General features: G+C 41.5%; 1 protein-coding gene and 1 long non-coding RNA gene across 6 annotated transcripts in view; one reads left to right on the top strand and one right to left on the bottom strand.

Annotated features, from left to right (window-relative positions):
- Positions 1-46: 46 nt before the first annotated feature.
- TLK1 (tousled like kinase 1) overlaps positions 47-21600 on the top strand; it is a 68764-nt gene continuing 47210 nt past the window's right edge. The window contains exon 1 of one of the 5 annotated variants that reach the window (XM_068195851.1): positions 47-187. Coding sequence is in view for 1 of the 5 variants with exons in the window: in XM_068195849.1 (XP_068051950.1) it covers positions 780-927 (148 nt within the window). In the remaining 4 variants the exon portion in view is untranslated. Of the gene's footprint in view, positions 188-444; positions 928-1639; positions 1664-6510; positions 6653-21600 lie in introns of those variants that run through there. The other 4 variants (XM_068195852.1, XM_068195849.1, XM_068195853.1 and 1 more) reach the window with 4 other exon arrangements.
- Positions 1773-6359, bottom strand: LOC137477133 (uncharacterized). Its single transcript, XR_011000818.1, has 2 exons — positions 4042-6359; positions 1773-2192 (listed from the first exon to the last, which is right to left on the bottom strand). It is a non-coding gene; the product is annotated as an uncharacterized lncRNA (long non-coding RNA).

Raw genomic sequence — 21600 nt, 5'->3', positions numbered from 1 at the left:
GCTCCCGCCCCCGCCGCCCCGCCCCGACACAACCATGGCCGTGGCGGCGGGGCGCGGGGGAAGGCGCGGCGGCACGGGCGGACCGTGCCGCCGAGGAAACCGAGACGGAGGGGAACGCCGCGGCCTCAGGGGAGCTAGCGCCGGCTGGGCCGGGGCGGCCAACGGAAGGCCGCCCGCGGCGCGAAAGGTGCGCGCTTGGGCAAGGCAGGGAGGTATCGCCGCGGGACGGGCGTGCACGGCGAGAAGTGTCAGTCGGCGGGCGGCTGCGAACCGGCCCAGGGTCGGAGCCCGGAGGCGGGAGCAGCCGGCGTGCTCGGGCCGCGCGGCGCGGTGGGGCTGGGGGCAGGTGCGTGCGCGCCTGGCGCCGCTCCCGCCGGCCGCCCCTGGGCGGCTCCGGCTCGGCGGGGCTCGGCTGGGCGCCGGCGGAGCGCGGCGCTCGCTCGGCTCGCGATCGTGTTTGCGCATGACCCCTCCCCGCCTGCGCCCTCCCCTCCCCTCCCCGGCGGCAGCGGCGGCGGCGGCGGCGGGGAAGGTTGGCCTCAGACACAGGCGGCTGCTCGGCGGCGGCGACGCAGTGCAGAGGTGCGGGCAGGTTGCGCTGGCCCCGCGCCCCGTCTCTCCCGCGCCCCGCCTGCCTCCGGAGCTCGCTCCCAGCCGGCGGCCTCCCCGCGCCGGTGTCGGGCCGGCCCCCCGGCCATGAGCGCGGCGCTGGGTGTCCCCCCGCCGCGCCGCCTTCCCCGCCGCCCCCGGCGGCTGCCGGGCTCCAGGAAAGTAGCTTGATGAGTGTCCAAAGTAGCAGTGGAAGTTTGGAGGGGCCGCCATCTTGGTCCCGGCTCTCCACGTCCCCACCGAGCCTGCAGGGCTGCTCCGCGGCGGCGGCGGCCTCCCAGCTGCACGGCGCGCCGCCCGGCAAGCCGCCCAAGGAAGGTAACCAGCGCGCCGCGGGGCTGCGCGGGGGGCCCGGCCCTTGGGGAGGGGCCCAGCCGCCGCCGCCGGAGGCCGGTCCCGGGCCGCTGGGAAGCGGCGGCGGGAGAGGCCGGTGCCCCCGGCGGCGGCGTGGGGTCAACGCTGGGCCCGGTGGTGGTGAGCGGAACCTCGGTCGCTGGGCGAGCGGGGCCCCGCCGCCCCCGCCCGCTCGTCAGCGCGGCGGCGCCTCGTTGTTAACCCCCCGCGCCGGGCCGCGGAGGGGGACCCGCCGTTCTCTCTCCGTCCCCGGGCCGTCCGCCTGCCGCAGCCGCTCGCGTCTCCTCGGGCGGCCGCTCGCCGCGTCCTCCCCGAAATAGGCTCCCCTCCGCCAGCGGCTGAGTAGAAGTGCTGCGCCGGAGGATGCAGCCGCTGTTGCTGGAGGGAGTTGGGCACTTTTGGCATCATGGAGGTGGGAAGAGAGGGGCCGACACCGGAGGTTCGTCCCCGTGGGAAAAGCGCCCTCAGGGGCGGCCGGTTTTGCGGCCAGAAGTGACAGGGCGCCTTGCGGCCGCCACGAAATGACTGCAACTTTCTCCTGTCCTCCATCACGCCTTCGATGATAATATTTTTCTCCTCCCTCCCCTGCTCCTCCCCTCTTGTGTTACACCGACAGCGACAGCAGGGTGTTGTGGGTGTTTGCAGGGAATATCTGTATGAAGGTTATGAGCAAACAAGTCCCTTCGCTGTTCCCTTTCGGGTATTGTCTGCTTTTCCTCCTTGTGTTGTGTTGCCACAAGATGTAGTAGTTATACAGCTAGTGAGTTGCTCGGCGCTTTTAGCTAAAATAACTACTTGCTGAACGCCAGTTAGTGGCGGAGGAGAACTTTTATGCACAGATGCTTGCATACCGAGCAGTTGTATAATTTTAATTGATTTGCCCCAGATTAATGAATACCATGTAGCATTTCTTGTAGCATCTGCAAAACGTCATCGCCCAAGCAGGAAACTTGCTAACTTAAAATAGAAATAGTTGCGAAGACGGAGTCTTTGTTTTTTAGGTCTTCCTGTGGTTGCTTGCTTGCTTGCTTTTTGGGTTTTCTTGGGTTTTTTTATTTGGTTGATAAGCAATGTAGGGACTTAGTAACAGGGATTCGACATCCTGAAAATGTATAATGCAGTCTGGTTTCTCCATTTTCCACACCAGTAGTTGTCAGACTTGTATCACTCTGTGTCACTTTTGCACACGCTCCTGCAGGTAGATTGACATGAAATGCTCTAGAAAATACCTGGGAAGGAATTATGGTATATGTTAAAGATGCTGAGTAAAGTGGCAGGCATTTTGTGCTGTCTTCTCTGGGAAGCCAAAGCTGTTACAAAAACCACCAGCAGCTGCCAAATTCATAGTTTTAAGTTTATTGAGAGCAGGTTTCTTCACTGTTGCAACTCTTGTTAGGAATATGCATGCAGATAATATGTATATGTAGGATATTTTTGGATGTATTTCAAATACCTGCCATATAAGTTTGAAATTATTATTGCAGTATAAATTATGTATCTATTTATTTTAACAAAAAATGGTGGTTCTTGAGTAGCTCTGTTGAGACAAGAAAAATATTTTTTGTGAAGCTCATTTTTAATATGATGATTATGCTATTTACATTTTTCTTTCTTATAACTCAGGCTGTTGGATTTTTCCAGGTACTGTAATTTGCATCCTCTAATACAGATTATAGGTTGAAAGTAATCAAAACCTTGGTGTTTGCTCGGTACTATAATGTGTTGTATTTGTATGGTGTTCCTGGGTTGTGTTTAAATTGCGTGTCCTCACTAGGTAGCTCTCTTTGAAAATGAGCATGAGCTGCCATGCTTGGGTTCATGTTTTGCATTCATGCTTGTGGGATGTTATCAAGGCATCTTTCTTTATGTATATATGTTTTACAAAGAAGTATCTTGCCAGAAATCAATAGGCCCTGAAATAGAAATACATTGACAGACATTGGCCCATATATGTGAAAGACTGATGCCAGATCAAGCTAATAAGCAGGGAGTATTTGCAGTGGAGTGTGTTTATGGGAGCCTGGGTCGTCATCAGCTCTAAACTTGTGATACCTGCTGATGTTAATGGAGCTTGTGAGTTTTGGAGCAGTGCACAAGGCTGCCGGCCCATACTGGATCCCAGCTGCATTGCTGCAGGTGCCAGTTTGGAGTGGGTAATATTTACCATACAGTGCATTTGGCACTTGGGCAGAGCTTCTTTCCCAGCCTGGCCTTCTTGTTTGTGGATTAAAATCCCTTTGGTTGGCTCCTGTGAGAGTTATGTCCCTGTTGCCTTTGGAAGTGCAGACCTTCACAGAGTGTACCACGTGTGCTGTGGTTGATCTGACCTCACCTATGAAGGTCTGCTATCAGCTCACATGTCTCACACGGGCATTTGAAGATTCTGGTTTATTAAGAACAGAAACTAACTGCACCTTGATTTAGGAAGTTCTAAAAGTATTTTCAGAATCTCTAATAGGAAAAAAGCAAGAAAGAAAAGCTCTGGCATATATAACAATTGCACAAACACATTTTCAAAAACTGGCAATATCTTGTCAATATCAAGAGACTACTTGGAAAGTATGGGTGAAATTAGAGGAAATAATATTTTAAAAATATTTTAATCTTTTAAAATGTGCTGCAACATTGCAGCATCATTTTCCATTGGATGCTGTCTTCTGTATCTTGATCTAGAGTGACCTCATGGCTTTGCTGTATTGATTTGATTTTATGTTTTGAGGTTTTGAAATGAAAAGACAGGGATGGACTTAAATACAGGTACAGCTGTACATTTTTACTGTATAAGAACTATCTCTTGTTTGCGTTTTAGTGTAGCTTGTAAATGTCTGTTGTTCTGTCAGTTGTTTTATATTCCCATAACTTATGTGTGGTATATGTGGTCACTTGAGAGCCCTGCAGTAGATGTTATCAGGAATTTAGGAGGACTGTTATGCGGTATTATTTTACATACTGTATGTGTGGTTGTGTTACTGAATCTTGTGCCATAGCTCACATAATTGCAGTCACACCATATCCTGTTTGAAGTTTCTTTACTTTTGTCTGCTTTATGTTTGTAACTAAAAATATTAAAGCACATACCTGCAAAGTGCTGTTTTGTAAATGGAGAATGTTCAGGCCAATGCTGACAAGGCAGAGTCAGAAGAGATTCCATAGATTGTCTTGCATTGGAAGGGACTGTAAAGATCATCTAGTTCCAACCCCCTGCTATGGGCTAGGATACCTCCTACTAGACCAGGTAGCTCAAAGCCCCATTCAGCTTGGCCTTGAATACTTCCAGGCATGTGGCAGGCTCAACTCCACAGCTACTGGAGGGTCAATGTGTTCCAGAGTCTCACCACCCCCAAAGTAAATAATTTATTTCTAATATCTAATTTAAATCTACTCTGTATCCATTTAAAGCTGTTGTCCCTTATCCTGTCCCTTCATGCTCTTGTAAAAAGTCTCTGTCCAGCTTTCTTACAGGCCCCCTTTAGGTACTGGAAGGTGCTGTATGGTCTCTCTGGAGTCTTCTCCAGGCTGAACAGCGCCAACTCTCTTAGCCTGTCTCCATAGCAGAGATGCTCCAGCCCTCTGATCATCTTCGTGGCCTTTGTCTGGGTTCCTCCAGCAGGTCTATGCCCTTCACTGCTCTCCAGGTGGGGTCTCAGCAGAGTGGAGTAGAGGGGCAGAATCCCCTCCCTTCACATTATAGACATGCTGCTTTTGGTGCAGCCCAGGACATGGTTGGCTCACTGGGTGGTGCTGCAGTGTCTGGTAATTAAGCATAATGCTTTGTAAATAATTTTTTATGTTTGCTGTTGGCTTTCAGTACTCTGCTAAAAGCAAAATGGAATGCCAAATAGAACTTTGAATTAACACAACAGGAATGCAAATTTCAGTTTTCAAATTTGAGCCCAAATTTATATATGATGGTAAAATGGTAAATAAACTTATGCCATGTATTGACAGTCTTTCAAGAGGTTATGTTGTATGGGTAGCACATTTTGCTGGTGACTTTTTTCCTAAAATTTGATAAATGTGTATTGTTTGTATTTATTGTTATCTAAAATGTGATGGTAGTTGTGTGTCTGAACACAAAGGTACAGTTTATTTCCTCCTTAAGTTTCCAGTCTAAAAAATGCTTCTAGATGCCAGGTTGCATCTGTATGCTACATACAGTATATTAGTCCATGAACATGAAAGCATCCTGAATCTTATTAAAACTTCCAGGGTTGTTGTTTTCTGTGGTTTGCACATAGTGCAAAACCTCAGCTACTTTATTTGGTTTAACAGGAAGTTCTCAGTAAATTTGTTGGCTTTTATCATTCAGCTGTAGATTTAAAATTTTATGGATTTGGCCAGTTTATATGGGGGCAGAGAAGAACGGGAACACTTTTTGTATTTAAAAATGTTGGCATTTTTTACTCAGAATGAGCACAGCGATCATAAAAGGTTATTTAGGCTGGCTGTAGCATGAGCAGGTGTTGTCTGAGATTGATGTTGTGCCAGTGATACACACAAACTCTAGCTTGTGATATTGCTGGTTTTGTTGAAGATGTGATTCTCATAGTAAGCTGATGCTTATGCCAAATTCTTTGGAGATCTTGTAGCATGTCCAAATGAGAAATGGGAAAGGAAACCTTTTTTAATACAAATCCTTTTTTGAATCTGGTTTTCTAAAATGCAAGTGCTGTAGCAAATAGAGTAAATTAGTTCTTGGCCAACTGTTTTGTTTTAATTCTGTTTTATTCTGCCTGGAATGGAATTTCCCATTAAACTATTCCATTTTAAATGGAGAGGGAATCAACATAGGGACAGGATGTTTATATTTATTATCTCCATTCAAGTAAAAAACTTGCTATTTTTCTCATTCCTTTTTTCCCCTCTCTATGTTTATTTCTTGTTTGCTTTTTCTTTCAGCAAGTAAATTTTTGTCCACCGAGCCGAAGTAAACTTGCTTGTTAGTAATAACTGTAGTTTGTAGTTAGTATTGACATTTCTTTGGATTTTCTTAGAGCCTGCTAATCCTAAATGATTGCAAAATACTGTTGTGACTGCTGGGAAACACTACCATATATATGTGCATGATGATCAAAGTTAGTTCTATAGAATTTTGCTACCTTAAGAATTGAGATTATGGAAATATGACAGGCTTGAATAGTCCTTTATGCTTTTTGTGTTCTTGGTATGAGGTTGTGTTTTGAAATAGTTCTTGCTCCCAATCCATTTACTCCCATACAAAATTTTTTGCTTCCATGCTGCGCTTTTTTTTACAGGAAAAAATTTCGAAGTTAGTAAATTGTTTTTATGCAGTAGAGTAGTTCCTGAATTGTAGCTAAAAAGCATAAAAGCACACAAGTGGGAGGAAGAAAAGCTTTATGAACTTCTTTTTGTTTGGCTTGGTGTGTTTCAGCTATAAAAGAGGAAAAGGGAAACTTGGGTTGCCAAATTGCTCTGAATGGATATGAAGGTGGGTAGAGGAAGAAGAGTGGTCAGGGTTTCTGTTGAGAATGCCAGTACTTCAGTAGTGATCGTTGGAGAGCAGTTAAACAGAAACTGGCCACCATAATATAACCCAGTTTTTCAGGTGTTGCAAGTGGAAAACTTCTAATAGTTGCTGAAAATAACAAGAAACAAGTACTGCACTTTATGTTTAGTACTTAAGGACAAAGTTCGCTAGGAGTAGGGAAGCATTAGTGAGCATCAGAAGGTATTTTGGATCCTACATTTCCCATCATCTTGACTCCATCCTTATTGAGATGCTTTGTTCAGGATAGGAAGTAAGGGTCTGCTTCCTTCCCAGGCACCTTCTCTCAGGGGGTATTACTCCTTTTTTCATTCCTGAGCAGAGCAATGGGATATACCAGCAGAAAAATTCCGGCACCTAGGCTTTTCCTGGGGAGGATGTGGTAGGTGGCAGGAACATGACTGCTTGTAAGCTTTAATTCACCTCAAATTTAGTCCTGGAAAAAGGGAGCAGAAGGTCTTAAGTGAAGTTGGACATGCTGAAGATGCTGGGGGAAGACTGGGACTGTGCGACTCTTTGGGATGGGTCCGTGCTGGAGGGATTGAGTGAAATCAGAGTGAAATCATATTATTAATCATGACTTAAATCAGTGAGCAGGAAACCCTGATTAAATAATTGTTTTTAATTTTATTTTGCATTTGTGCTTAATTATTTTTCCTAAAGAAAAGTTGATTCTAATTGGTCTAATTTGATCATACCTCTTGCTAGGCAGGAGGGGACACATCTATATGCATTTATTTAAGGAGCTACACTCCTTAGATTCTTAATGTTTAAGAAATATAATTCCCCATGCCTTAGACAGCTTTTAGCTACCTTTGTTAGTTAAATCAAGTGAATTCTAATTGTGCTATGTACATAGTAAGAAACAAATATATCCAAATGTGCTTTGCATTTAAACCGGATAAAAGAAAATTGTCTGCAGTTTCTGAAATGAGTAAATTACTTCTGGTCACCGTGCCTTGCGAAATTTGGAGTTAATAGATCAAATCCAGTCACCAGTCCTCTGTGTTCATCATTTGGAAGAGAAAGCCAGGCTTTCCTGCTTTCCAAGTGGTCGGTTGCTCTTCAGCAGTTCTGAGTAAACCAACTGCTGAAGTGGTTGAATAAATGAAAATGGCTGAAGCAGTTGCTGGTGAAAGCTGACCAAGTGCTTCAGAACTCCAGTTCAGGCAGCTCGCCCACAGCTTTCAGTGATCTGATGGTCTGTCTGCCAGCAGAGCATTCAAGTTTATAATGTTTGAATATATTTTTCTCTTTTATGAATTTAATAGATCATAAACTTTAAATCTCACCATAGATTCTTATTGTTCAAGCGTCAATTAAACATCTAGTGCTGAAGTATATTTTTAAAATACACAAATAAGAAAAATTGCCTACCTTGTGCTCAATAGCTTTAGTTGGGCAGGCTCTGAGGCTGACAACTGTCCTCCAAGGATTTGGAGGGACAGCCTAGTGATTGTTGAGTGACAACACAACTGTGACAGGAATCTGGCCACTTCAGAGTGGGAAAGTTAATTTACTGGAGCTTTTATGTGAAACTGGACATCATGAAGAATATTGGTATTCCCTTGGATCACCTCTGCTTGCTGAGGTGGCAGCAGGAGCATTAAGCAATGTATCTTGCCTCATCATATCTGCTGTTTTATGTGGGTGGAAACTTAAGGCTGCAGTGCTTTAAGAACAAAGCACTCTGAACTTCATATTTTAAGAGATGGAGATGGTGGTAAGAAACTCCAGAGTGCCTTTTACAGGAAATGAAGCCTGACCATAGTTATTTGGGGGATTGAGGAGTACTAGATTCCATTTCTATGGACTTGTAATAGATCTATACCTATAACAGAAAAATAACTTTTTTAGGAATAAAGGAAATTCTGGTGATTTTAGAAAAATCTGTTGTATGATATCGCACACCCCCAGACTTTTAGCTATTTTATTTTGTAACTACCTTGAACTGAAAGCATGTAGATACTTCAAACACTGTGTCTTGCATCTGTAACTATTGGTGGATTGTTTTGGTTTTTTTAATACGTAAACAAACTTCTGAACTATATGCTGAAGGGCAAAAAATTAGAAAGTAATCTTATAAATATATGAGTTTCATAAATCCTGCAAATCTGAAACAGTATAATTTAGATCCTGGTCCTTCCCACTGTGGGACTCTGATGCACTCGATCATTTAGATTGAGCAGCAGAGGTGTTTCCGTTTCCGTTCTCCACCATGGAACTCTTTGGCCTCTTGGTCCTATGGAGACAAACTCAGATGATGCTTCAAGTAGGATTTGTAATACTTCTTTTTTTCACTCCCGTGGCTTAGACTAATCCAACCTGTGCACTGCATAGCTGTATTTGGTAAACACTGTTTTTTTCTAGTTAATGCTATGTTCTCATAGGTTCCACAGTTTTGTCCTTAATTTTGCAGCAGTACTTTAGCCAGTTTTAGTGTGTATCCTAATCCCCTCTTGCTAACTACTTTGCCTCTCAAGGATGTTAAAGCCTTTTCTGTTTCTTAGATTATTCTTAGTAAAAGTGATGAGAAAAGTAGTGTCCTTTAAGAAGTTGATATTTTTGTTATAAAGCAATTGAAAATAAAATCCACACATTTTATTTTAACATCTGTAGCATAGTTAAGAGTGCTGGTGGTCTAAGGAGTGTGATTATTTTTGTAAAGTAAGTTTTTTTTTATTTTAACTGTGGTAGCAGTGATTATAAAGAGTGTTTTTCTTTGGGGTTTTTTTGGCAATTCAGTTATTTCTTGAGCTGGTGGCTGTTTGGGAGTGGTTGCTGTGTCTTTGATACATGTTTTAGAAGGTTCTTGACTATGAAATTAATGTCATGGTTTAGTTTCAGTAGTTTTAGTCCCAGTACTAAGGTTTGGTAAGAGGCTCTCTTGTAAGCTCTCCACAAGCTTTAACTTTGAATAAAGTGGAGTAATTCTTATAGTACTTGTGTTCTTAGTCTTATGAAGGGTCATTATGAGGAGTAGGATTTTAATATTTTAAAGTTACAAGTAGGATTCAAATAGAAGTAATTCCTGAAGATGCAATTTAGAATTTTTAAATGAGATTTAAAAAGCACTTTCTGCTGCGCATGTTATGGCCTCAGTTTGCTTTTCTGAAGTTCATTGCTTATTGAATTTACTTATACAATCAGATTGCATATTGCCTCTTTGTAATTAAATTGTATTATTAAATGATTGTGATACAAATAATGCTTAAGAGGAGTTACACCAGTATTCAAACTGAAAAGCAAATGTCATGTTGGTCTTCCTTGTTAGGTGGTATTTTGTATTCTGCATCCATACATGATTTTTTTCTCAGTTGCTTGCTTGATACATACTACCATATCCAGAACATGCAAGGGGTTGCTATTAAGGAAGCAGCAGTTTTCTATGTCCTGAATGTACATATTTTTATATATACACAAACCATTTTCTCAGTGAACTCTTTTATCATTAGGAATACTAATGTTGCTGTTAGGACCCTGCATCTCACAAAGCAGTCTCATAAATAAGCTAAACTTACACAAAGATTTCAGCTGCTTTTAAGTAAAAATGTTCTAAATTCCTATTGTTTATTATTACATACCTCTTAAAAACTTGATTCATTGTTTCAAATATGTAATTTTGTTAAATCTGAAGGTGATTGCAGATGGTACAAAGATTGGCAGCTGGATTATCATGCTAGTTTTGCCATATCATGAGTTTCAGTTTTTGGTATTGTTTGCTTTTAAACAGAAGAACAGAAATGTGTAAAGTTCACAACAGCCTGGATGTTTATTAGATGATACATTATATGTATTTTCTCCCTATTTCTTATACTTGCAACATATATCATAATTTGTGTACAAAGTAGTGAAGGTGTGACAATGAAATCTCCAGTGAATTACCCTAATAGTGGCGGGGTTATGCTTTTCTTCCCCCCATATTGTGTGATTGCTAGTTGACCTGATTTGTTCTCTTGGCTAAATCACAACATGCTGTTCTCTGAGCTTTCACTTGTTTTTTTTCTTCCAGAGAAGTGCAAACAACAGGCACCAGTCTCTGCCAGTGTCTGACACCACCTTCCTGCTGTTTCCCTTAAATCTTTCTCTTCAAGTTTGTTAGAACCCAAAAAAAAGGAAAGTTTTACAGCTATTTTTACTGTTTTTTGTGTGTTGTTCTTGTGGCTTTGAAATCCCATCTTTTTAAGGGAAGCAAGCAATGAGGCAGCAATACCAGTGACTGTCAGAAGTTGCAGAGTTCGGTAGTGTGCCACCATCCCTGCTGTCCCTGGGTGGGATGTGTGCTCTCTCCTACACCACCAGGACACTCAGCCTGCCTTCTCCCACTGCCAGTTTCCCTTCCTGACTGGTGCTGGGCTGCACAGGTGACCTCCAGTACATTTCTGCTGCTTTGCTTCCCCTGTGCTTCTCTAAGCAGTGCTCCTCCTGCTCAGTTTTCATGTGTGCATGCTGTTGATACTGCCGGCGGGAGGGCAGTCTGTTGGTGCAGGGAGTGGGTCAGTGCAGTAGGAGCAGGAACCTTCTGGATGTTTGACCTCCCCAGCTGGCTGGAGGTGTGCTCAGTGAGACCGTGGTCCAAGGATGTGTCCAGGAGCCTCCTCCCATGTCCTGCAGCACATCACCCTGCAGGAGCTCTCCTGCTGTAGGGCTGGCAGCAAGGGCGAGCGCTTTGTGCCCTCAGGATTTCGCAGTCACAGGTACCTGTGTCTAGGAAGACTGGAGAGGAATGCTTGTTTATCTGTGGTGTCAAAGTTCTCATTGACCACAGCTACCACTTGAGAAGAGCTGAAATCCAGTTTTAAGGTTGTTGTGAGTAATAGTTCAAATGAGGAATTTTTGGGAAGTAACAGATGTTGTTAGTGTTTTTTCAGTCTTTAATGAAATTGCTCATGCTTTTTTAGGTTTAAGTTAAGACAGATTGTTACAAATGCTTTTTGTTACATCTATTGAGTCATGGAATTTATTTGGTTCATTGTATCAGTGATCCAAAGATAGTGAGTGGAAGAGCTTATTTCTGAAAAAGAAGCCATTTTTAGTGGAGTTTTCTCATTCGGTAAATAATTTTGTTAGTATGTAGTACTCACAGAACAGCATTTTGTTGTGTGAAAGCAGTAGATGAAAGCAATGAATCAATGTTTCAGGTAACTACCAAAATAGGTAGCATGACTGTCTATTAGGGATGGAAAGGGTTTCATTAGAGACTAGACTGATCTTATTTTAACAGTTAGACCCAAACCTGCCTGGTGTACTCAGTTATTTGTGTTGCTGTTTGCTACCTTGTATTTAGATGTTTTCCTTTGTGGTTAGACTTTATCACATGTTCATATTCACTGTGGCAGTGCAGGAGCTGGAAGGGTCCCAGCTGCCAGCTCTGGGGGCTTGTGCTGTGTGTTGGCCCTGCCTGCGGTGGGAGCTCCAGCTGGGCACAGGCAGGGCAAGGAGGGCAGCTTCCTATTTGTTCTTCAGAGAACTGCTGTTGGTGAAACTTTCTCCTTACTGATGTGTTTTTATTCAGTTGCTTTGAATAGTGCTGAAGTTTTGTCACTGAGACAGCTCGCTAAAGCAGCAGTCTGGGGTGGGGAGACTCGTCAGGCCGTGTCTAACTGGGCAGTGGTCTCATTTGCACTGTTTGTGTTTTCTTACTGATGGAAGTAAGCCTGGTCTGGTTCTGGGTCCTCTTTTAAGTTCATCATCTGTTTGATGATAGATGTGTTCAGTTTTAAAGCATTTTCCATGTGGTTAGCTGGTGCTTAGTTACCCCGAAGTGGATCAGTTGTGTTAAGTGTGCGCCAGATAAAAGGCATCCCAGTTTGTCAGATGCTAGCAAGGTGTGCTGCTGCCTCGCAGTAGCGTGGTCTGTTCTGTCTCTGTTAAGTCGGCTGCAGGAAGTAGGCTCCACAAAACCCGCTTTAACCGTCCAAGGGATTTCATGGTACTCCCCTGCCTCTTGTGTGAGCTATTCTAAGGAGAAATCCTGCTTTATCTCTTGTTAGAAGGAGAGGAGAGGTTGGATCACTTTTTATTTTGCTAAAATTATGCCTACAGTGGTCTACAGAAGGCAGTGTAACATCCTTATCCCTTAAGAATAAATGGGCAGTAGTACTGTGAGTGTTCAGGTGCTTCTACATGGTGGATGATGTTAATTACAGATGAGTATTTTTACTGGTGTCTTGAAGAATGTTTTCAACATATACCTGAAAATATTATTTTGTTTCTCAATTTGTGATATCAAAGACTTATAACTGTGCTCTTTCCTAATTTCTGGTTGCCCCTAGGGCTTTAATTGCATTTTTGAAGTTTTATTCATGTGATTGCAGACTGTGTTCCATGAGGTTCGCTTAGCTAGCAAGATGGGCAGTTCTTAGGAAGGCACTGTCTTGAAAGGAATGAAAATCCCTTCTGGTTTTTTTCTTCTAAAACTTGAATGAAAGTGATAGTATAGCAGAAAAGAAAACTGGTTTAAAATTAGGCAATGAGCTTTGGATAGGAGAAATGGCTGTAATGCAAATTTCTTTAATGATAATGCTGAGCAAAACTAAAACTGAATTTTTGACAGATGATTACATAGGATGTTTCTTTGTGTGTGAACTGAGTGGGTTTTAAATTTTTAAAAATGTTCAGTACTCAAAGTTGCAACTGAATTCAGTGTATGCTGTTGGTATCAACAGGCTTTATAGCTCTGCTGTAAGGAGTAAAAAGCTTGAAATAGTCCCTCTCCCCAGCAGCCTTAAACCTAATTTTTTACTGATTCATGTGTCATTTCATGTCTTTTTTTTCCTCTATCTGTAGAATGGGAACAATGCTGCAAGGACCCACAAAAATGTAGGTGTAGTCATTAACATGTCAGCTCTATGTGTGTGTAATTTGTCCAGCCAATTTGTCTGAGAGTCTCCTCCCTACAAGGGACTTTGAGGAAATGAGTTTCTTCCCGTGTTCAGTGAAACTGGGATTGCTTAAGATGTAAATTAAAAAAAAACCAACCAACCAAGGTTTGGTTCCCACATGAAGGAACAGTAGCTAGTTGCCGGCTTCTCTGAGCACCAGCTGGACAGGGTGCCTCCAAGAGAGCACAGTGACCCATCTCACAGGTAGCCTGGCCTGCTCACCATAGGCCACAAGGATCCCTGTTGCACAGGCTCTCTGGTACTGTGGGGGTTTGTGCTGAATCTTGTGATTCCGCAGTCTAAATATCTTAATATATGTTATTTTTGTTTCAGTGTTTTGTGGTTTCTATGCTGTGTGGGCCACACGGGTATTTTGAAAAAGGAGAAAATCAGTGGTGTTCCTGGAGGTTAATACCTTTTTCTTAAAATGCTGTAGTGCAAAAGCCAAAATATTTCATGTATCTTGTACTTACAATTAGTGGTGAATTTACTGTTCTAGTTTAATCTTAGAGGTGTAATGAGCTTTTTTCATGTTAGATGTTAAAATTGTATGGAGGCTGATGTTCTAGTTGATCACAATGTAATAAGTGAAATGAATATATTTGGTGAGAGCTAAGATTTGCTTTTTTTAGTTTCTTATTTATAACATGTTCCTCACTGTGTAACAGCAAAACCAGTGTAGATTAAGAGTTAGGTATTGTGGTCAGCACTTTGTCCTGTGTGCTCCAGGGAGCAGAGCACTTGCCTTGAAGGTCAGTGGGTTGTCTGTACTTGGGAGATTTTGAAGATCATGAGGGTAGAAATGGCAGTAGGAGCTGCAGAAGTAAGGAGATTAGGAAGTTCAGAGAATTAACAACTGAAATACACTTCTCTTGACACAAATGCAGCTTTCAGATACTAAATGACTGGTATTGTAACTCAGAAAAATAAATTTATTCTATCAAATTGTTGAGGAGTTTTGTCCTGCCTCTACTTTATGGGTAACTTAAAAAAATATTTGGGGAAAAGCTGCAACATCTTGCATTTCTTCCTTCATAGTTTGCTTTCTCTGGGGAGAGTGAAAACAAAAAGCCCTATGGGAAGAGACATTGCTTGCTCTGTTCCTGCTCTATAGATGACCTCTGCTTTTAACTTCCTTTCCACTCCTTCAGATAGCAGAAGGTACTGTTTATTTTTGATATGTACAAAAGGCCCGTGCCATTTTAAATTCTTGCAGAACAGCCATTTTGTGGACTCAAGTGTTTAGAGTTCTCAGTTTGCCTCCTTATATCTGAATACTGCAAATAAAATTTGCTGTACTTTCTGGTATTTCTCTAGGTAGATGTTTCTTCTTCAGGACTGCTCCTGGCTTTTAGTCCTTTTCAGCATAGAAATAAATGGAGGGATGGAATGTAGTGAGCCTTTTGTTCAGAGTGGGGTGATTTGAGAGTATCACAAAACTGGTGTTATCTTGTGACCTGTTAGTCTGCATCACCAACAAGTGACCCATGAAGTTGTAGTGTGCTTCTCCCTGCTTGTTGCCTCTTCCCCAAGGGGACAGGGAGCGTCTGGTTTTGCAGCAAATGACGCTGAAATGGGCAAATTCTGCTGCTCTCTTTCTGTTTGGATACCTTTTACAGAGTTGCCTGGAAGCAAGAGTAATTGCTGCACATTTCTCTACATAGATGAACAGGGAGATAGAGATAGGCAGGCAGCACGTCACCTGCGTATGTGCAGCCCAGGCTGTTAGTTTTTATCTCTCTTGACATAACATTGTGTTCAAGGCAGATGTTTGCTACGTAGACAGGCAGTCTTTTAGTGTTCTGCCACAGATGTCTTGCTAACTTTGGCCAAGACAATAGGTACTTTCTGTAAAATATAAATAAGTTTTTCTTACCTTATAGAGGGATTGTAAGCATAAACTTGTCTGTGCATTGTATATCTGTTCATTGTAGTGGGAGTAGTACAGTGTAATATAACAACATTTATGCTGCTCTATAGGACGCCAGCGAAGATTTGTTTTACTTTTGATAGAAAAAGGTAACCTAAAGGGCTGCCATCATATTTCCTTTTAACTTTTCTTCTAACTTCGTAGCATACAGTCATAAACCAATGTATTTAGTGTCATTTTTTCTTAACCAGAACATTGATTTTTAACTCTGAAGAAAGAAAAGTTACTGCTTTTGACCTTATAACTGTGTAGTGAATCTTCCCTTTCCAGGAAAAAGCTGCATGGAACCTAGATAGGATTGTTTAAGGCCTTTTGGGAAACTTTAGAGAGGTTCAGATCACATTTATGCGTGCACAGACTATAGTGGTTGGAGATGACAAGAAACATGAGGTGGATGTGTTAGCTGGCTATCCAGTTGCTGCCAAAACTGACAGTTGTCTGGAACAAAACTTTATTAAAAGCACTTTAAAAGGGAGCTTTGTATCTCTGATTATTCCGTCACTGTAGCAGATGTTCAAATCAGATGCTGTCATTAAAAATGAGTTTTCCTGAAGATGCATTTGTTTTTCAGTATCTGTATATTTGTTCTAAATGGACTAAATGCTTAGAGCGGTATTTTAGACAGTGAGAGTTAACTAGTCAGTAAACCTGGTCTCTGTTATCACTTTCTTTAGCAATGAAGAGTGCAAAATGGTCAGTGAGGACTGCCTTAACACACCTATTTCTTGCTGTTTCTTTGTAACATTCAGGCTCTGTCAGCTTGCTGTTAAGTGGTAGAAGTTGGCATTGTTGAAAAAACACCATAATCCTTCTGCCAAATCAGAACTTGCTCTTGGTAGTTCAGAATAATATAGAGAACAGTTGCAAGTGAGGAATCCAGACCTTTTAGAAAAACAAGTAAATGTGATACTTGGGATGATATAGCAACAAACTTCAAAGAAATGGATGCCATTCTTTGTCATGAACATGTTCAGGATATAACCTGTGTAGTTTGTGTGTGTTCAGTTTTGACTTGTCAGGGTTGTTCTGTATGTGGTATTGTAGCCAACAACTTGAAATACCTGGTTTTAGCAAATTTTTTATTGTTTAAACTGTTAATTTTATGACTTCGGAATAAACTTTATAAATGAGGGCATTTCCAGAGGGAATATTATTCACTGTTGATACTTTCTCGTGGTGTATTTTTTTGTAGCAGCTTTTCTGTTTTATTGGTAGAAGAGGGTTTTCATGGTGGGGAAAGATATTGCAGACTGGGATTTTGACATAGGAAGTACACTCTGCTCTTGCCTAACTCAATACTGTTTGTAAGAGCCTAGAAAGCTTTACTGGACATGGAGAGTTATTTTGGATGTGGGGAATTATTCTTCCAAGTGGACTGTTTTGCAGTGGGGCACAGCATGTGTTTCTGTTACAGTGCCCATGAACTGATCTATTGAATTCAGTAAAGCTGTGCAAAGGAGAGGAGACAATATAGTGATACCAGTCTTCAAAATGTAGCCTCCTAAGTGCCATTGATGGGTGGTAATTCCAGACAAACAGCTTTTGATCTCTTAGTGATACAGAAATATAGAGTCATCAAAGTTGGAAGAGACCTTCAAGATCATCCAGTCAGACCATTAGCCTAGCACTATCACTGAAACCATTACATATCACTCAGATCTAGACATCTCTTAAGCATCTCCAGGGCTGGTGAATCCACCACCTCCCTGGGCAAGTTATTCCAGTGCCTGACCACTCTGAAAGTGAAAAAGAAATTTCAAATATTTAATCTGAATTTCCCCTGTCTCCTCTTAAGGCCATTTCTTTGCATCTTCTCACTGAAGGCACCATGGAAGAGACCGGCCCCCACCTCCCTACAGCCTTCCTTGAGGGAGTTACAGAGAGCGATGGGGTCCCTCCTGAGCCTTCTCAAGACTAAACAACTCACTCAGCCATTCCCCACAGCACAGGTTTTCTACACCTTTCACAAGCCTTGTTACCTTTCACTTGACACGCTCCAGCACCTCAATGTCCTTTTTAAAGTGAGAGGCCTAGAACTGAGCACAGTATTCAAAGTGTGGCCTCACCAATGCTGAGTACAAGGAGAAATACACTGCATGTTCTTTCAACTGTTGTTTGTCCCTTCATTCCCTGCATTCCCTTTATTCATCACATTAAACATTATTCAACAGACTCAGGAAGGACCTTGTCGTGGTTCTGTTGCTCATAGCAATATTTGCTATGCTAACGCTTCCTGTAAACAATGCACATGGAGTTACACTGAAAGTCTGGGAAATGGATAGATAGATACCATGTTGAATGTTCTGTGCTCTATCTTATTTTCTCTTTATTATTTAGTTTATGCTTGCCAACTCCTATCCCTAATATAAGAAAACTCACCCTGCAAAAATAATGGCATCATAATTTCTGGGGCAAGATGAGAAAAGTTTGATTGGTGAAGAATTCCTTCAAGAAAAGCTGCCAGAAAGAAAAACCTGGCTAAAACCTGACCTGTTGTATGGTTTTACATGCCAAATAAAACTAAATGTTGATTCATTTTCCGAATAACAAATAAAATTGAAATGAGACACAGCATACCATTGTTTCAATGAGTATTGTGAAAAAAGTAGCTTTCAGACCATCAGCATCATTAATTTAGACTTCAGTCTTGAAAGCTGTCATAGACATTCAGGTTTTACCATTTTTTATGCTTAGATATAATGTTTAAAGGTGCTTAGTCAGCTTTTTTTTCCCTTTTAAGGTCTTTGTCTTACATTACTGTTTGTCTTTCTTGGATACTGCACTGCACCTTAAACAGGTTGTATTTACACCTGTGCAGTTATTGTCTGTGGAATTGAAGGAAAGTGTAATTTCTTGTATGCATACATAGGGGAAATACTGTCACTCAGCAATTCCTGAGAATTCTTTATTGATTCAAGCATTACTCTTGAGCCAGATGTGTCTTCCAGGCAATTCAATTGTACTTCCAGGGAGTAGGATTGGTAGAGGGACTGGTCAGAAATGAGATATTACCTAGGACAGGGTTGAATGCCAGGTTTAGCCCCAGTTACAGTAGAGTAGTCCCTGGTGAGCTGTTGTCCTCTCTGATGTTTGAATCACTTGCTCCCTGAGCTCTCAAGGAGCCATTCAGAGCTACCATCCTTGTGGCATAGATTCACTCACATGAGTATATGTTGTTGGCCTTTGGCCAAATAAAAGCATTGGTAGGCAACTTGTCGATTCATCTCTGCCTCTGCTGCCTACAGCCATCTGATGAGACACATAATCCTCAAGAGATCCCTAGAATACAGCGCCTAGCTGAAGGCAGGGAGAATTAAACGTTCTTGAATTGTTACCCACAAATGTCTCCTAGCTGGTCTGGAGTTGGCCCAAGTGCTTTATTTGCAAGTCTTTTTTCAAGGTGTTGGCAAGGGTTTCCTCAGGAACATATTTCTCCATAATTCTCTTCTCTTTTCCAGGTTGTTGACCACAAAATTGAAATCAAAAACTGGCAGCACGAACATGAGGTCTTAAGATAATTATGATGTTTTTAACATTAGAGAATTGATTTCTGTTATAGAATGATTTGCAGAAAATTACTTGTCTATCCAGCAGCCAAAGTTTTCTTTATTTTAGATCAAGTTTCTGGACTGTTGAACTGTTGGGAAAAGCAAAATAAACAGTGTTCAAGAGCTACAGTCATTTCAAAAAGATTTGCAAAAGGAAATGGACTGCTGCATCTTGGGGAGAGAAGGGACATGGAATATTTTCCTATTCTTTGGGCTCCAGAAGAATTAATTTTGATTAACCTAGCGATCTATCCAAAATACATTTCCCTGTCAACTTTTTAGTCCATGGGAAATTGGTTATAAGTTACTGTGTTTGGGGATATTTTTTTCCATATCAGAAAAACCTTTAATTCTCTGCTTAGTATTTTACTATGTTTCCATCCAGCTATTACAGAACTGCAATCAGCATATATAAATGTATAATATTTGTCAAAAACTGCTGTCTTTTTATGTTCATAGGAAAGATTTTTTTTTTCTTATACTTTTAGATTTTCCACAGTTGTGCTTTTTTAGGCTAAAATTTGGCAGTTAGATTATTTCCCTCCCACAGGTTTTATGTAGACCAAAGCCTGATCTGTCTGCTAATTATCTGTCTTTTACCCCTCAGTCTCCTTTAGATGAATAAGAAAAGCCTGTTAAATTCACCTAGGCACCTTAGCAGTGGTAGGGGGATGTCTGCTGTGTTATGTGCTTCAGTGTTCTCAGGTGCTGAGGAATACTGCATTTTCACTGTGCTTTAAAATGACTCTTGATTGATTAAATGGATTCTGTTTTTTTTTCTTTACCCTGGGCTTATATATGTCTCTCTGTCATTAGGATTTTTTTTACCTTTTATGATTTTTTCAAAAGGCTAGTTTCACTTGAATATCAGGATATATTTTTATCCTTTGCTGTTTCATCTACTGCCACTGTTAGCTTCAGATACAGCTTAGGTTTTCAACTTGAATGTCGTACCTTGAACTTTTTCGGGTTACCTGTTGTTTGGAGGTTAAAGTACCTACATAGTCTTCTGTAAAAGAAGTTAATCCTGTTCCTTGGGAAGTCAATGCTTTTAAGCATTTCTAAACTCCCAGGTTAAACTTTGTCATGAGTAATCTGTAGCTGTTTTTTAAAGTATTTTGGAAGAGCTGTAACCCTGGGGCATTGGTAAGTAGTGTCCTCTAGGCTTTCGATTGTCTGGACATAAATATAGTTCTGGGATTTTGTTTTATTTAATCTCAGAGATTTTATTTAAATCTCAGAGATTGTCTCTTTTTCTCTGCCCTACTGACTGCTCATTTCGATTCAGTGGGACCTTCTTGACATCAGGATTGTGATTCACATTGGATGGTGATGAACTTCAAAGGCTTCTGCTAAAAATGGGCTGTTTTTTTGCTGTTACCTTGAAATTGAACTCTTCTCAAATTAAAACTCCTTGGCTTAATGCCATTATACTAGCATCTCAACTTGATTTCTTAGCACGTTACTTATTGTCAAGGCTGTCTCCAGTTCTGTTCTCTGTGATTCCCAAAACACACAGTGGAAGTGAAGCTATTCGAGACATATTTTTGCAACACAGGTCAATTTTGTGACATTGGTTTTTTGTTTTATCAGTTTCTCAATCCCACTGCCCAAATGTTCTATTTTAAATTGATCAGGTGTCATTTTTCAACTTAGCAATCAAGATTTCTATTCATTCCATACAGTTTGATGTTAGTTGATTTGCCTTGCTTTTTCACTTGGCCCAACTTGTATTTTAGTGCTCCCTCTGTTCCTTGACTGACAACTTGTCCTGGGTCAGTTTATTCTCCATTGGCTTTTATAAGGCACTGAAAGAATAATCTGGAAGAGACTCGGATCAGCATTTACCTAACTAAATAGTAGTGTATTACCAAATAGTTGGTTTTATTTGAGGCAGAAATATTAGCTTCATTAGCCTATTTTCCTGGAAATTAAAAAGTCATTTCTGGTTGGTTCTGTAGTAAGGAAAGCCCAGACTTTCATAAAGATAGGGAAGAAGAAGGAAGTTGAATGCATAGTTTGATTGGTTTGGTTTTGGGTTTCGTCTGGGTTGTTTTGGTTTTTTTTCCCCTAAATGAAACAAGAGAAGAGCTCAATTAAAAGGAAATACATGTGGATGCAGATATGTATCTTCATGTTGGTATACAGAGAAAGGTAGTTGTGTGGCCTCATTTTAAAGAGACTGCTTAAAGGTTTAAAAATCTGGGTTTAGTAATTTTCTGTAGACTGTTCTGCGTTTGATATTTTAAAGCTTTTCTTTTACCTGGTGCTGGTAAATGTGTATTCTAGAATGACAAGAGCTACCATACTCAATTGTTACGAAGTTAAATTATTGGAGCATCAACATAGTGGGTGGGATAAAACCATATTTAGGATATTCCAAAATGAAATAAACAATTACTTAAGGACTTCAAGGATTGCATTGCAGAGCTGTTAAGCAGTGGTTTCTGTACTTGGAGTGGTTACTATGCGTAAAGTCTGGTTCGATACCTTTAAAGGAATCTTGATGAAAAAACAGATAAGGGAGTGAAGGCAAAAAAACCCCCTTGCTTTCCAGGCTGCTCTTCCTGCTATTGAAAATGTGTATGCCGCCGCTCTGCCTCCTTTTTTGCCCCTTGCCCTTTTAGCTGGATATTAGTTAGAATTACTGTTCTAAAGGATGCTACTGCCTTTGAGGAAGACTGCATGGCACCAATATTATCAGCATTAATGTGAAGTTTTCCTAAAAATACGCTGCACAGAACTCTCATACTGTGTGTGTTACCATAA

The sequence above is a fragment of the Anomalospiza imberbis genome, chromosome 7, assembly GCF_031753505.1.
Source record: "Anomalospiza imberbis isolate Cuckoo-Finch-1a 21T00152 chromosome 7, ASM3175350v1, whole genome shotgun sequence".
NCBI classification, from domain to species: Eukaryota; Metazoa; Chordata; class Aves; order Passeriformes; family Viduidae; genus Anomalospiza; species Anomalospiza imberbis.
Note: the sequence above shows the minus strand (reverse complement) of the source record. Positions and strands in the feature narration are given on the sequence as shown.